This window comes from Ruditapes philippinarum, unplaced genomic scaffold (genome assembly GCF_026571515.1).
Source record: "Ruditapes philippinarum isolate M1 unplaced genomic scaffold, ASM2657151v2 ctg1903_1_1_1_1, whole genome shotgun sequence".
In the NCBI taxonomy this organism is placed as follows: domain Eukaryota; kingdom Metazoa; phylum Mollusca; class Bivalvia; order Venerida; family Veneridae; genus Ruditapes; species Ruditapes philippinarum.
Genome location: NW_026866018.1, coordinates 90587 through 108019, shown reverse-complemented (window position 1 = coordinate 108019; position 17433 = coordinate 90587). Strand labels below are relative to the sequence as shown.

General features: G+C 32.9%; 1 protein-coding gene across 9 annotated transcripts in view; it reads right to left on the bottom strand.

Annotated features, from left to right (window-relative positions):
• LOC132731005 (unconventional myosin-Va-like) overlaps positions 1–12607 on the bottom strand; it is a 122949-nt gene extending 110342 nt beyond the window's left edge. For all 9 annotated transcript variants that reach the window (XM_060717097.1, XM_060717098.1, XM_060717101.1 and 6 more), the window contains exon 1: positions 12409–12607. In XM_060717097.1, the coding sequence (XP_060573080.1) occupies positions 12409–12435 (27 nt within the window). In that variant the 5' untranslated portion in view covers positions 12436–12607. The remainder of the gene's footprint in view (positions 1–12408) is intronic.
• Between the last annotated feature and the right edge of the window lie 4826 nt (positions 12608–17433).

Below are 17433 nucleotides of genomic sequence, written 5' to 3'. Positions count from 1 at the left end.
GATATTATATTAAATAAAAATTATGTATCAATGTTATCATTTTCGGGCGTTTTCAATCCACCGCGGTTCTACTGGGGCTCTGCCTGGATCGTCCTGGGCTCTGCCGGGGCTCTGCCTGGATCGACCGGGGCTCTGCCTGGGTCAACCGGGGCTCTTCCGGCGTCATCCGGGAACGACCGGGGAAGCACCGGCATGATCCGTAGCTTCACCTGGGCTCTGCCTGGATGATCCGGAGCGCATCCTGGGTGGTTAGTAGGGAACTACCGTAGTGCTGCCGGGGTAAGTGTGACCGCAACAATAATTTCATCCAAGATCGTCCCGGATCATCCCGGTAACTTACCGGGATGGTCCTGGGCTCTGCCGGGAGTAAGTGAGACCGAGGCTTTAGTGGTTTATGAGGAGATGTCATTTAAAGTAAAAGTTTACTTTGTGACAGGTGAGCTAAAAATATTACAATAATAATCTGAAATAAGTTTATAAGTACAAATCATCAGAGGACAGCTCCATTTTTTTTTTTTTTTTTCAAAATGACCAGCAGCTTAAAACTTCAGTTGACAAAGGCTTTTATCCATAATAAAGGACAAGAAAGTAACATATATTTTAATTTAGATACAGCCTTTTTCTTATCCATTGTTTTAATCTTGAGTGCTTTTACACATTATAAAATTTGTGATGGTTAGAGAAGTATGAGCCTATAAAAATACGAGCCCAAAATCTGACATGACATAAATTTAATATTCACGATCAAATCATTATAATATTATATTTGTCAAGCAATAAAAATCATCCCATTTATCTCAGTAAAATACAACCCTGATCATGCTAAATTAGTGAAAATGGGCTTGTCCTGCCTTGACTATGGAACAGTCCATTCTTAAAATAAGGGATTATAACATCCATTTATAAAGTTAACTTAAACTGAGCAGGTTACATGATCCAGTGGGGTTTTTTCCCACAGGTTCGGGAGCCAAATTGTAATATTATGAGGCATCAATTGGGCTAAGGGACAGAAGGATGCAAGAACAAGCATTGCACCATATTGTTATACATGCATACAAAGTTTAAGAATTTTGGAAACATGAGCAAAAACAACATATTAACAGTAATGCTATCCAACATCAGTGAAACATTATGTTGTCAATAAATAACGTTAAAACAGAGACAAAATTTACTGTGCAATGCCTGGGCTCCAGCAAGCCTTGAGAAAGTTAGAAGTTTATCAGTTTGTATAGTGGCATAACAAAAACAACTAATCCAATAATATATATACATGTATATGTATAAGAAGTTTGAAACACTATTAAATTAATGAACCATTTATAAAATAGGTCAAAGACAGGAAAGACTGGGTTGCATTTGTATACCAAATATCATGAGGCTGTGATGTTAATAAAATTTTCTACCATTGACGTCAAACATTTAACTTTGTAGGTAAACAGGAAGTAGATGAGCGACACACCTGAAATTGAATCCTACCGTATGGAACCACGTGTTCATGCTGTATACCAAATATCAAGAGGCTGTGATAAGTAGTTGCTGAGAAAACTGTTTCGAAAGATTTTTCCCCGCCCAGCAGCCGCCCAACATTCACTATACTATATAACCCGTGTTTGTACCTATGCAACCCAGCCAATAACCGGCACAACATGAGTCTATTCATAATCAGCATGTCCCTAATTTCTTTTTTTATCTGATTCACTGAATAAATCTAGATGCTTATATTATGACAACAGCTTTTCTTTAAAGGCACAGTATGATAATAAAGACTGAAAGGAATAATTTTTTCTTTCTTTACCAAAAAGGCAAAAAGGCAAATATAAGTTTTATACTATATAAGTTTAAATAATTGTTTTAGAGCATATTAGATGCCTATATGACCTGAAGAAAGTAGCAATGAATGTGAATTTACTTGTGGAAAAGTAGCAAAATGTAAACAAAGTAGTATTTTGAACTCCATACAAAATACTATTTCACCATGACTGTTACTGTATTCTAATTACCAAAAAGAGGTCAAAGACGGCACATTTATATGGTCAATGAGTATCGTTTTAGAAACTGTAATAAGACACACACACAAAAAAGCTTTTGAATAATTAAACACAAATAACAGTATAATTTTAGGCATAATGGGCCTTTAAAAATTATAAAAAATTGTATATAATTACACACATACTTTCAAAACATCTTTTCAAATATTTTCTTAAATAAGGTTATAATAGTTAAATCTTATACAAGACTCAAGTTGCTAATATTCAAAACTAATTACATTGGATTTTCAATTTCTTCAATTTTGTTGGGTTTTTTCCCATTCAACTAATAAAAACTTGTTGTTCCTAATTGAAACATCCTTCTCCTGATAACAAATAAAACTGCTGACAAGTCATTTTTTGCCAAAAACCCATTTTGTTTCCATAATTTCCATTCTAATCTAGTATTGCCTGCTTAAGATTTGGAGTAATTTCGTCAAGTCTGTTTCCAGGGAAATTTCTCATCAAAACATCAAAACAAGACACTTCTTCTGCACATTAAGAATTACGCCTTTTACAGCAGTCATAAAAACTTTCCCTATTGCTGATGAATTTCGGAAAAAGGAACTTGCCAAACTTTTATTTTGTTTAGGTACTTAGTTAAGTTCAGAGTTGCGGATATTTAAAATTTTTCCCAGCTAAAATCCAGAGGGAGAGGGTTCATATAAACTTTTTTCAGTTACAACTTTGTGATGTAGCATTAATTTTATTGTTTAAAAATATTAATCAAACCTCCCACAATTGAGGATAAATCAAACAAACACAAAAAAATGCTTGATAGTTGCCAGTTACATGTATTTGTTTAAGCTTTTATTTATCAACAAATGCATCAAAAAATCTGAACCTGCCCTACCCTTGAAGAGCAGTGGTGACAAAATTTTATAGTGGGCTTTAAACTTAAGTAAGGGACGTGGTGAAGTCACGTGGTGAAGTCACGTGGTGGAGTCACGTGGTGAAGTCATGTGGTGGAGTCACGTGGTGGAGTCACGTGGTGAAGTCAAGATAAACAACTAGGTCTTGTCTTTAAGTATGTTCTGTTATAATATGAAGTTGATCCCTTCAATAATAGCAAAGTTACAGCAAGTTAGAGCCAAAACAAAGTCAAGGTCATTAATGAGTGAAGGTCAAGGTCTGTTGGGTTATCCTTGAAGATTATTATGTTCAAGTTTGAAGACAATCCATTCAAAAATAACAAAGTTACAGCCAATAATAGCCAAAAACATGAAAATTTCAATAATTGACCTTCAAAGTCAAGGTCATTTATGAGTGAAGGTCAAGGTCTGTCGGGTAATTTTTAACGGTTATCCTTGAAGATTATTATGTTCAAGTTTGAAGACAATCCATTCAAAAATAACAAAGTTACAGCCAATAATAGCCAAAAACATAAAAATTTCAATAATTTGACCTTCAAAGTCAAGGTCATTTATGAGCGAAGGTCAAGGTCTGTTAGGTTATTTTTAAGGGTTATCCTTGAAGATTATTATGTTCAAGTTTGAAGACAATCCATTCAAAAATAACAAAGTTTATTATTACAGCCAATAATAGCCAAAAACATGAAAATTTCAATAATTTGACCTTCAAAGTCAAGGTCATTTATGAGTGAAGGTCAAGGTCTGTCAGGTTATTTTAAGGGATATCCTTGAAGATTATTATGTTCAAGTTTGAAGACAATCCATTCAAAAATAACAAAGTCACAGCCAATAACAGCATGAACAAGCAAAATTTGGACTTTTAACCTTGAAGTTCAAGGTCATTTATGGATGAAGGTCAAGGTTAGTGTGGTCTACTGAAAGGTCTTGTCCCAAGGATAGTTGTGGCCAAGTATGAAGACAATACACCAAGAAATAAAAAAGTTATGATCCAGGTACAAGTTTGCGGACGGCAACGGCAACGGCTACGGCAACAATAACGCCGCCTGATTATAACAATACCTCTACTTTTTTTTTTTCAAAAAAAAAAATGTCGAGCTAAAAATAGGTTGACCTCTAAATGCACTTGGATCAATTTTCATAAATCCAGAAAATCTCAGGCAGAAAATGTAATGGCATTCTCACAGTATTGGTTTCCCATGCAGTATAAATCTGCAGTCTACTTTAGCAATTATCTTGGGGGATTTTTCTAAATTAATTACAAGAGTCTTAAATAATCATATTTGTAAAAAAAAAATGTCCTTTAAAGAATATTTCCAAAGACAATAGAAATATAAAGAATCAATTTTAAGGACAATACAAGATATAATCATTTCCAAGGAGAATAAAAAGATAAAGAAACATTTCCAAGGGCAGTACAAATAGTAAAGAGTCATTTCCAAGGACAAAAGATAAAAAAAAACATTGCCAATGACAATAAAAAGATAAAGAACATTTTCAAGGACAAAAGAGAGATAAAGGATATATCCAAGGACAATACAAATATAAAGAATAATTTCAAGGACAATACAAATATAAAGATTAATTTCAAGGACAATACAAATATAAAGAATAATTTCAAGGACAATACATATATAAAGAATAATTTCAAGGACAATACATATATAAAGAATAATTTCAAAGGACAATTAAAAAGATAATAAAAGAATATTTTCAAGGACAATAATTTAAAGTTAAAGAACATTTCTTAGGACAATAAAAATAGAAAAATCATTTACAAGGACAATAAACAGATAAAATCACGAGAGCTAATCAAACAGTTATGTTTATAAATATCAGCAAATTTGTAAATATTCAAACAATTTAATTTTTTGCTTTATTAAACCAGTTTCCAATTCAGCTGGGCATGGTTATATATAGACAAGAAGAATGGGGGCTGTTGAGGTAGACAAGGAGAGGAGGGGGGTAGGGGGTGTTGAGATAGACAAGGAGGGGAGGGAGAAGGGGGTGTTGAGGTAGGCAAAGAGAGGAGGGGGGTAGGGGGTGTTGAGGTAGGCAAAGAGAGGAGGGGGGTAGGGGGTGTTGAGGTAGGCAAAGAGAGGAGGGGGGTAGGGGGTGTTGAGGTAGGCAAAGAGAGGAGGGGGCAGGAGGGGGTATTGAGGCAGAGGTCAATTTACCTCACTGCATCAATCCTGAATTATCCTACTGGTAAACACCCTTGCGACTGTACGTAGCATAACCTTTTCCAACTAGAGCTGTCATCGATATCGACAATATTGATGTATCGTTGATATTTTTTTGTCGATCAATAATCGATACACATTTAAAAAAATCGATACTTTTGACTTATAAATTAAATGTCTAGAAATTATACCATTCACCCAAAATATATGCAGAAACAATTATTTATATCTAATGTTATGCTTTTGTTATATAGTGGAATTATTTCATAGCAATGGTGATAAAAAATACTGTCTGGAAAAAATCATGCAGTGCACAAGACACTGTACAGAACATGTTTTTGACTGAAATCATTGAAACAGGTAGGAAAGTGAATGACAGACAAGTGAGTATAGGATATTATTGATATATCGGTGTATCGTTGATTTTAGTTACTTGATATCGATATATCGTTGATATGCTTTGCACTGAATCAATGACAGCTCTATTTCCAACTGACTAAACTTCAAAATTCCAAATTAAAAACACTCCTCCCCCTAAAACCCCCTCCCTCACCCTACCAACATTTAAGGAAAAAGAACTTTGTTATAAACCAGGTTTATATATTGCCTGTAATAACTGTAGCGCCTACCCACCTCATAACTTTTGTTAATTTCGATTTAACTTCCTTTCTGAACCCAACCTGCATCCCCCCCCCCCCTCCCGGTATATATTCCTCCTCACCTTAAGAATCATGACTCAGCATCTTTCAAACAATATGAGACCAATAGATGATGAAAACACCTAGATATATTTACAAAACAAAGTCTCACCTTTGTCATACAAACATCTGCCATTGCCCTCAATGTCAGTTAATTCTTCACTATTTATCTAAACTGTTTTAAAACATCATCCAAGTATGCTAAAAATCTTGCTTTTTCTTGCTCTGGGTGCTCCAGATGCTTGCACATGCAAACAGTACAAAAGCAATATCTCCTTTTCGACTTCCTTGTTTATCTTAATACATTTTACCAGATGTCAGAAATAAAAACAAAAACTCATCTGGAGTGATTACACAATTCTTCAATCAAAGAATCCTAATTCCAATTTAAATTATACCCACTAAAACAATTCAACCAAATTGCGTATATTTTTTTTTTTTTGGTACTGTAACATATCTCTACAAAATTTCCGAGTCAAAAAAATTCACAAATTGGGATAATCCTTTCGAAACATAGAGCAATTAATGCTCTATTTTCGTACAATACTGTAGTCCACAAGACAACAATTTAGCAAAACCCAAAATCAATTCTCCCATATAAATTTATTGATCTGCCAGGGAGCATCGCAGAATAACCTTCCTCTCCAGTGAAAAAAAAAGCAACAAGAACATACAGTAGTGATCGGAGATCGGGAGTTTTTTTTTATTTTCTAAGAAACAGATCCATATAATTATGTGTGTTGAACAGAGGGACCACCATCTTGTTATGTTTTACTTCATATAGGAAAGGATTTTAATTCATTTTATCATGCAACAGTTCTGAATCAATTAAATAACAGCCATTTTTTATAATACCAATTGATTAAACTGTTGAAGAATAAAGATATGAACATAGAAAATTTGGAAATGCGTGTTTGGAAAAAAACACACACAAAAAGCATGAACTCAGGAGACAAATAGGAAATAAAGTGTTTAAAACTTACTCTGTGAGTGTAAAATACACATGAAGGCTTGTGCAGAATAATCATAATAGTCAAAGTATTGTGAAAAAATGTGATTTTTCGAAATTCCTGTAATAACTATAAATACCTCTTGAATTGTTTAAATATAAATTTTGTTAGTAAATCTCTTCGAAGTTAATCAGCAGTCTGTAACACTAGTTACTCTCCACAAGATTAAGGCCAGCTGGAAATTAGTCTAATATTCTTTCTTTTTTTCTGTATTTCAAATATTCATAAAACAAATTTATACTTTTAATTCAAATGGTTACACTATAGGATTACCACAGGGTCCTGGAAGCATTGAGATCAAAGATGATTTTCTGTATTGAATATTTAATATTTCTTAATCATCGTTGCTTTTTTTTTCACTATAAAGGGAAATAATGACATTATGGGCCCTTGTAGAGGGGGGAAATCTCAAAATCTCATTGCAGGGGGAAAATGGGGAAAATTCATTTTTATTTATTAATAATGCTTATGACAAGCAAACCTACGTTTAGCTTTAGTATCTAATCAAAATCGGAAATGTTTCAAACATGGAAGGATCTCTGGGTTAAAACTATAATCCCCCCAATGGTGACTTGCCCTACTTGAAAAGAAAATGGCCTAAAAAGAAAAAATGTCCTAAAAAGAAAAATGTCCTGAAATGAGAATGTCCTAAAACGAAAAATGTTCTAAAAAGAAAATGTCCTAAAAAAGATAACATTAGCCAACAACAGAAAACAATTCCTGATAAATTAAAAAAAATACATAAAATTTCATCAACTCAGAGCAGTAAAGAGTTAACTCCCATTTATATTTAAAACAAGTTAATCCGTTTCTGCGCTAAGTTGACGGTTTCTAGCTCCTTGTAGTTGATAAGCAAATAAAGATTCATGCACTTTGGCCCAATGCTTCAATTCTAAATCATTGCAGGGAGTTTTTTTTTTGGCCGATTTTGGGTCATATTCCCAAATGAAAATAGTATATTATTTTCTCAATCCACAGGGAAAAAAAATTCCCAATTGAAAGTCACGAAATAAAAATATTGAATTACAAAATTCTAAAATCTTTGAAAATAAATACTCTTTCACTGTTATAGTGTTTAAATGTTTGAAGATGCTATATCCCAGCTAGACAGGTATTCCTTGCTTTCATTTAAACACTGCAACATTTCAGTCATGCATTTTTTCCCAATTTATGACAAAAACATTGCTGAAATTCCCGATTCCATGTTCCCAAAATCCTGTTTAAAAAAACCTGCAGTGCAACAGTATATTATTTATTGCCCTATGGGTAAGTAGCTTTAAGATAAACCCAGCGTTATTTAATACTCAGTAAATTAAACCAGTTTTATTCATAATAAAGACCTAACGTTACAGAATAAGAATGGCAAAAATCATAAGATAGGTGTCACTTATTGTACAATGTTCATGAACCTGTCCCAGTATCTTGACATATGATATGAAAACTACATATTTTGTTATAAAACTGTTATAACATATATTCTCACTTTAGAAAATAGTTTATACAAACCAAACATTTTCAATGGGATTTTTGAACCCCAAATTTAGGGCCGACTTTATCTTAGTTTAAAAAAAAATGTCTGCCAACTCCCCCCTACAAATTCACAAAAGTTCAAGTTTAACAATAAGAAAACTATTATATAACAATGTCAATGGGCTATGAAACAGTCATTGAATTTGAGATTCCTGTTTTGAATTTATTCTATATATTTAACTAAATTTTCTTAAAATTTACACTGGCCCGAACTAATTTACACTGGCCATGGGCCGAGCCAGTGCTTAATTTGATGACTGATAAAACTGTTCAATATTCTGTAATATACTACATGTAAATATCATCTTATTCAATTTCAGTATTTTCATAATATAAATTGAAAGAAAAGAAAGAAACAGGGTCATATCCTTTTATTAATCCAAACGTTATATCAATGTACTTTATACTTCTTCACATGAATTTACTTAATGTTTTACATGACACATGCAATAAACATGTTGTATGTCATAATTAGCAATAAACAAATTACTAATTAATTAAATAAGTTAGTAATCACTAAATTAACCATTACAGCTTCATTACTTTAAGTATATTTATATATAATCTACTGTATTATAAGTTTTTAATTTTTAATGTACCAGTTTTGTTATGAAAAATTTTTATGATTTAAGGCTATTGGATCTCAGTCAGGTCCAGTTCCATTAATGGAACATGACCAGCTATCAGCCTGGTCCAGTCCCTTTAATGTAACATGACCAGATATCAGCCTAGTCCAGTCCCTTTAATGTAACATGACCAGCTATCAGCCTATCACTAAAATATTCGTGTTTCATTTTTTATCAAGTATTAAAACTTTAATATTACACAGGCATAAATTTTATACCACTGCACACATTTTGACAACAAAAATCTGGAAAAATGAGTGTTTAGTTAAGAAATGTTATATTTATTTGAACAGTTTATCTTCCTGGTTTTTTTAAATGTAATTTAATATAACACCTGTGACTTCCTTAATCTATTGAGATGTCATTCATGTTTTAATATATAAAATTATTTCTATCAGTACAATGCGAATCAACGATATATCAATATTAGATGACAAATATCAATGATACACCGATATATCATTAACTGCATACTTTAATTATACTTGTCAGTAATTCTTTTATCATAATTGTTTAAATGCTTTCAGTAAAAAAAAAACACGTCCTTTTCATACATGTGTCCTGTTTATAAATGCACATTGCATGACTTTTGCTGATCATTAATTTGTCATCACTGCTATGAAATATGCTTCTACATATGTTTTGGGTGAATTTTCATAATTTCTAGTTATTAAGTCAAAATTTATTGATTTTCTAAACTGTGTATTGATTATTGATCAACAGAAAAATATCAATGATACATCAATGTCATTAAGATTTCTATCGATGACAGCTCTAATTATTTCACTAAAGAAAGTAAATAACAAATTCAACAATGAAGTTTTACATGATCATTTAATGATAGCAGAGTTTAATGATAGCAGAGTGTCTAAGACTGATGATAACCAGGGCTTGAATATAACTTTTTTAGAACTGGCACCTGTCACATTAAACTAAATTCAAATTGCAAACACTATATGAACATGTATTTTGTTGTTATTTGTTTATATATTCAGGGTTCGAATTTAAGCTGGCATACTGGTAAAAAAGCCAGTTAAAATCTAATAATGCCAGTAAAAATTACTCTAGCTTGCATTTATTTGCAAGTGATTGTTCAATTTGGACGTTTACATATTTTTTTTATCTTCTGAGCTGATGATGATGCTTGGCAACTGCCCCCTGCTGTAACTGATGACGTTTACCTTAAAAACTTATATTTTATACAAATCAATTTTTCATTGCTCTATTTTTTCTGTGACTATATTTTGATGGACTTTTTATAACAGCCAAACACTTTTGATTAGAGCATCCAAGATGTTTTATCAGGGTCCAATGTAAATGTGTAGCACTCATCTGTAAAGTGTTTACTTTTAAGCTGAAATATTTATTTATTATAAGTAGATCAGAACCTCTGAGTTTTCAGGCTGTTGATGTAATCAAGTACAAAATATGCTAAAATTTAAAGGTCCTAAGAAATTACATAACATGAACAAGTTTATAACTGTATGTTGTCACCAGTGGGTGGTCCTAGATGGTATATCTAATCTGATCCCTAAACAATTGTTTATCATTTATAAATTAATTTGTTGAAATGTTTTTGTTTCGTTGTACAAGAAGACATCTGTGTTTACCAGTGATAAAGATGTTTCTGATATTCAATAGACATTCAAGCTTATTATCATTTGTCATATCAGATGTTCAAAATTCATTGTCATTGTCTATAAATATAATAATAAAATACGTGATGATGGAAATGCTAGTTGACTACCTCATATTGCCAGTTAAACATTTGATCAATTGCAAAAATCTGCAAGTAGAAAATCTTGCTAAATTCTAGCCCTGATATTTTGCCAACCCTTTGGGAAAATATTTGAGTAAGGGAAATAGCAAGTAAAGAAAATAGCAAGATTATTTAATAAAATTTCTTGACTAAGTTTTTAACTGTGAACTTCACATTCAGTGGCTGATTTTATAAGTGAGTTAAGCCCTTTTTGGATTGGGTATCCAGTTGCAATGAACTTAATCAAAAGCCCTGAATGGCCGCAATGAATTAATCAATGGGGGAAAACCATAAAGTTTTTTCTATTAACCTATACAAGATGTATTTTTTCATTAATCTATACCCTGTATAAAAGTATGAAGGATAGTACTTAGGCTTATATCTACAAGTCAGAACTTTTGACTAATAGGCCCTTCTTGAGTATTTGTGTGTATTTGAGCTTATTTATACTTGCCACCTGTTTCCCATATGGGCGAGTCCTCCAGAAGAGTATATGTCATTTTATATTTTGGAGGATAGTGCAAGATACAGAAAGATGCCCAAAATCCAGAAGCTTCCATTCTTTCTTTAATGTGCCAAAGTGAAAAATACCATGAAATAGAAACAAATCGTTAGAATATTAATAAATTATTTGTTGGACTTGAATGAGGTAAGCTGTGGAATTCTTGTTCTTTTTATTGATGTTAAATGAATGATGCAGAGATCGATATGCGCCTGAGTCGCCAAAACAAGGATATCAATCCCGTGTTCCACAATGTTTGGCAAATGAGCATATAGAAGACATTTCAACTTTCTATAACTATAGTTTTGATAGTGGATTTTTTTTTCTCTTTTTTATCGGTGGTTTTGTATTTGGTATAAATGGTATCTAATAGTATCTTCCATTAATGACAAACCCCTCCAAGGGATGTAGACATGACTCTTGACTTGTCACTGCAGGGACAGCTATGAGATACAAGGGAATCCGAAAACCAGTCCCTAGCTCTTATTGAATAGACCCCTTTTTTCTTTTACATGCCCAGTGTATTGCACTGATACAACGTGCAAGGATTACCTGGATTTCTTACCAGTGCACATAGTTGGGAAACACTAAAAGTGTCTCTGAACAATCCCAAGGGTGTTACTCAAGACCTAACCGGGGACCTCAAGAGTGACACCCAGTGGTCTAACCAACTGAGCTATTCCACCATGTAGTCCAACTAATTGTACTGCGCAACAAGATATTGTGCTATTTTTGTGTCAGGGCAATATCTCGCCTCTAAAAAATGAGATTCTGCACCAGAACGAAAATATCTCAGAATCAAGCTTTGGAATGTCAATATATTTTGACTATCGCGCCAGCTAAGAGTATGGGATTATTTATTCCGGAGTTGTAGCCGGGGTCCAGGGGAGGAATGGGGTGGCCAAACACTGATACTGCCACATGTGACTAAGATAGGTAATGGAATCTTGAAATGTTGTAAAAACTGATCAGCTTTAACAGTTTAAGTGACATGACTAAATCATGATGTGTTATTAACTGAAAAATAAGTTTGTTTTTTTACACGGAACATAGCATATTGAGAATTTGATTTTGAGTTAAAAATATACATGATACTAAATGAATCATAGCTTTGTGTCACCCAGTCACTGTCAAATAATTTTGCATGATGTCAATTATCATGATTATTCGATTAAAAAATCTGCAACAAATACGGAAAACATACCTTCGTGTACAATTCAACGGCTGACATGCTCAAATTTTAATTCCAATATTTCTTAAATCCTGTTTCCATTCAACTTTAATGTCTATTTCTATTTACAACAAATTATTAAATCCGTTTCATCGGTCTGTTATGTTGTTTTCCGCCATGATTTCAACGTTCACCTCCCACCTTCGATCTCGCGAGACAATTTAATTAAAAAATTGAATGGTTCAATGATGAATTCATTAAATTCGACGTCTTCACTGTCGAAAAAGTGTACACATCGTATACCAGTCAAAATTGTAACGCACCAAAAGCTTGCAGGTAACTTAATGTAAGACAGTAAAGCGCTTACGTGACTTATTACCTGTAAATGTATGGTGGGCAATATACGTCATTATTTATTCGCCACTAAAATCGACAAATGAAGGTCAAGAATAAAAGAAGGAATTTAATTGGTGTATCATTAGATCGAAAAGAACATTTAGTCAGTTGTTGTAGATATTTATGCTTTGCAATTTTTTGATGTCACGGATACGTTATTATACGTATTCATAAGACTAGTTTAATTAACATATCTACTTTTGATAGAAATAATGTGCCAATGCTGAAAACATTAGAAAATATGCCAAAACACGACAAAACGTGATTTAAAATAGGTAACAAGACTCTCTAAAATATTCAAAATCTGACCATTTCCCTTGTCGATCGCTAGTAACGGTAGTAGGCCTGTATTTCAAATGAGTCTTAAGTAACAACAGTTAATGAAATTTCTAAGAAAAAACTTTTTTCTCAGTAACTAAATTAGTGTTTCATATCAATTACAGTTAAAAATCCAACTTTATATGAAGTACATATAACACACAGGCAATCCCAATAATTGCATCTATTTTCAGACCCATTTTGTTTATTTCAGTAGAGATGTTACGAATGAGATTTATAATATCCTTTTTGATTATAAGGCATTGTTGTATGTACTTCATGAATTTCTTTGAATCTTGATTAAGGTAGTGTCGATCATCATGGCACGAAAACGAACAAAATAATACTAAAGGGAAGCAACTCTTGTGATAAAATGGTGTAAATCTTTCGCTTTTATCGCCGTTACGTTATCAATACTAATTATTCATTAAAAGTTGTTAAACAATCTGATTACTTATATAGATGATATTGAATGTGTTTAAATTCAATTCTGAATTTATTGAACTTGTTGAATAAAGTTAATATTATGCGAGCCTCTGGCGAGCATAATATTTTATTAAACAAGTTCAATAAAGTGAAAAAGAATCATTTTTCAATGACTCGCCTATAGTCTCATGCTAGCATTTAGCGCCTTTTTACACTATGTTTGTATAACGCAAATGACGTCACAGGTCACGTCAAAATATATGCACGGCCGTGCAATATGTACCGTTTTTTACGGAGTCGCTAAATCGGCACGGGTATGTGATAGAAATTCCTATGAAGTTAATATATATTGATGCTGCTTATTTAATGTCTCATAGTCGCTAAATCGGCACGAGTATGTGATAGAAATTCCTATGAAGTTAATATATATTGATGCTGCTTATTTAATGTCTCATAGTAAAAAGGTCATTTACTTCATGCTTTACAGTGTAATATATCAGATGATTATATAGAGGATATTTGTTAAGTTCATTGTAAGATCGTGATATATTTCACCAAACTATGATACAAATTCTGATGAACCACAAGTGGAATTTATCAAATATAATTTTCACTGTACCCGGACTTTATCTGAATGCGGATGAAAATTATATTGTAACTAAATGAAATGACAGGGAAAATTAAATGCCGTCGTACGTAAAAACTATATTTAAAAATTGATGATATGATGTCATCATGTGATGAAATAAAAAAAAAATGAGAAACTGTATTTTTTTTTATGGTCCCATATGGGCGACCGTACACTCAAGTCGGGCCATCCTAGAGCGTCCCGCCGAGATTTTTTCGTCGATTTTTTTCCAGCTTTATTGGTGGAGGAAGATCCCAGGTGCCCCTCCGGGCATTATTTCAGGCACGAGCGGGCGCCTGAGTAGAACCACCGACCTTCCGTAAGCCAGCTGGATGGATTCCTCACATGAAAAATTTTGATGGATTGAGTGAGGATCGAACCTATAGCGGTGAGGGACCTGTGATCTCAAGTCAGCGACCCTAACCACTCGGCCACGGATCATTGATGTCACGATATATCGATATTGCGATATTCAATGGCAGTCCTAGTTCGAATGTGTGTTCAATAAGCTTAAATAGCTCTAGCTTCCAACAGAATCGAACTTGATCTAGACCTAAAATGAATTCTTATAAACTGGACTACACATATATTCAAATGGGCTGAATTCATAAAAAGTCCTCCTTAGTCTGAAATCAGTCTTAAGACCAAAACTGAGACAATTTTGCGTTTCAAAGAAAATGTCTTAACTTATTCCTTGTATCATAATTATTATGACTTAATTTCTGAATAGCAATGCTGATCGGCATTTACACATTGCGAACATAATTAGGGTCTATCATTGAATTTCTTAACTTTTCTTAGGAGAATACATTATTTTACATTATGTGACTAAAAATAAAATATTTATAGTGAAAGGTCTTAAGTTAGTCCTAAAGTTAATTTTATATAAGATTTAGGATAAACGTACGTTCTATTTAACACAGCCCTATGGTGGCTGATTTACGCCATGTCGTATTTTTGCTTCTTCGCCTCAAAATGCGAAAACACGAATGGACGACAAAGTTGGACTTTGTCGTCTCTTCGTGTTTTCGCTTTTTCGCGGCAACAAAGCGAAAATACGACAGAAGGAGGGCGAAAATATGACACATGAAATCTGTCGTATATTTGCATTCCATCTGTCGTATTTTCGCTTTTTCGCGTTCAAAATATAAAAATGCGATTTCACAAAGAGACGACAAAGTATAACTTTGTCGTCTTTTCGCATTTTTGCATAGTCACATTTTCGCATTGTTGCATTTTCACTTTTTGGCATTGTTACATTTTCGCATTGTTACATTTTTGCATTGTTGCACTTTCGCTTTTTCCCATTGTGTTACATTTTCGCATTTTCGCGTTCCGGTTGTACATGCACATGGGTACATCATCATTATTATTATTATTATTATTATTATTATTACATTGTATTATTATTATTATTGATCACAATGATATATTATTTAATAGTCCTATATAAGATATGTTGTACTAACGTAGCTGTTTAAAATTAAAAGTATCAGCCCGCTTCTTATACACATGTAAAATAATCAAATAATATAACTGTAAGGCTTTCAGGCTGTTTTGAATCAATTAATGCAACAATTATAATAATAAATACTGTAACAGTAATTTGTTCCTATACCATCTTTAAGATTATCAGTCTGACGGGTGTGACATGAGATTTACGATAAAGGCACTGCCCGCACACATCTTAAAATAGATATGTCTGAGATTGAGGTGTATTTTCACAGGAAAACATTTTATAATGCCTGTTTTTCTAGTACTAGAGTTTTTAAGACATACTAAATTTGAGTAGTGCATGTTGGATTAAGTTCATTTAAAATTTATATAATAATATTAAAAAATAATTTTTATTCATTATTACATTACAACATGTTGTCAGGCATTCCTCAGGTCTTTAAAACAAAGATCTCTTGATGGTCATTCTGTCTTCCCCATATTGCACGAATATCAATAAAAGTAGAACAATTAGAATTCATGAAAAAAAATCAATAAATATATTGTATTTAGATCATATTGTATTATACTGTGCTTCTCTTAGTTCACGGTACTTTACGCAGGGAGGTTCAAAAATGTCATTAGCTGTAACGTTTAGGTATTTTCAGATTGATGTCTCCATGCGCATGTGCAACCGGAACGCGAAAATGTAACAATGCGAAAATGTTACAATGCGAAAATGTAACAATACGAAAAAACGACAGATGGAATGCGAATATACACCAGATTTTATGTTTCGTATTTTCGTCCTCCTTCTGTCGTATTTTCGCTTTGTTGCATCGAAAATGCGAAAAAGCGAAAACACGAAGAAACGACAAAGCCCATCTTTGTAGTCCCTTCGTGTTTTTGCTTTTTCGCGTTTTCGAGACAACAAAGCGAAAATACGACATGGCGTTAATCAGCCACCATACAGCCCTGACATTTACTCTATATTCATATTGTTCTACATGCGATTTTATATCTTAAATCTTCTCTCACGATAAGAGCAGAAACAGGCGACATGTATATTAGGTCATACTTTGTCCTTTTGATTACAAGTAAAACGTAGTTACATATGGAGGCTATTCGTTGCCAAAAATCCAGCCTTTGAAACTTGGCAATTCACTTCGTTTCTACTAACGGATTAGTAAAACTTTAATCGTCGATCCGAGAGTTACATAACTTCAAATTTGCGACATGTAGAAATGTAAACGATAGAACGTACACAACACGTTTAATGCTGTGCATCATGACACTGAGAGTGTAACTGTCAGGTTGACAACACCATACTTTCCTTTATACATTTTAACGCGATTAACATTTGTAAACGATTTTGCAACTTCCATGTATGGAATTATTACGGAAATAGACGAAAATTAATAGGCGGAGCCAATTTTTACGAAAGCAGAATATAAAGAAAGGTAACTTTTCCTGGTACAAACATATTTCAAATTATATAAAACTGTTATAAAAATTGCACAAATCAACGCATTTGCAGTGCGCTTGTAGTCCAATTTTTGTTTTAACAGAACGGCTTGACTTTGATAATCCTCAATGTAATGCAGAATATGGTTTAAGATATTATAATGTAACAATGTAACAACGTTAATACTGATAATGAGCGTAATAATATGCAAAAACTAGTCAGTGAATTAACATAAGGGAATGTTTCCCATATAGGACACAAACCACACATTTGCCATTGGTAGGTTTTGTGTGCCTTTACAACAAAAGTACTTGTACGCATTTTATTTTTGAGATTCAGCAAACAGTACTAGAATGTGATATATGGCAACACGAATAAAGAGAACTGAACA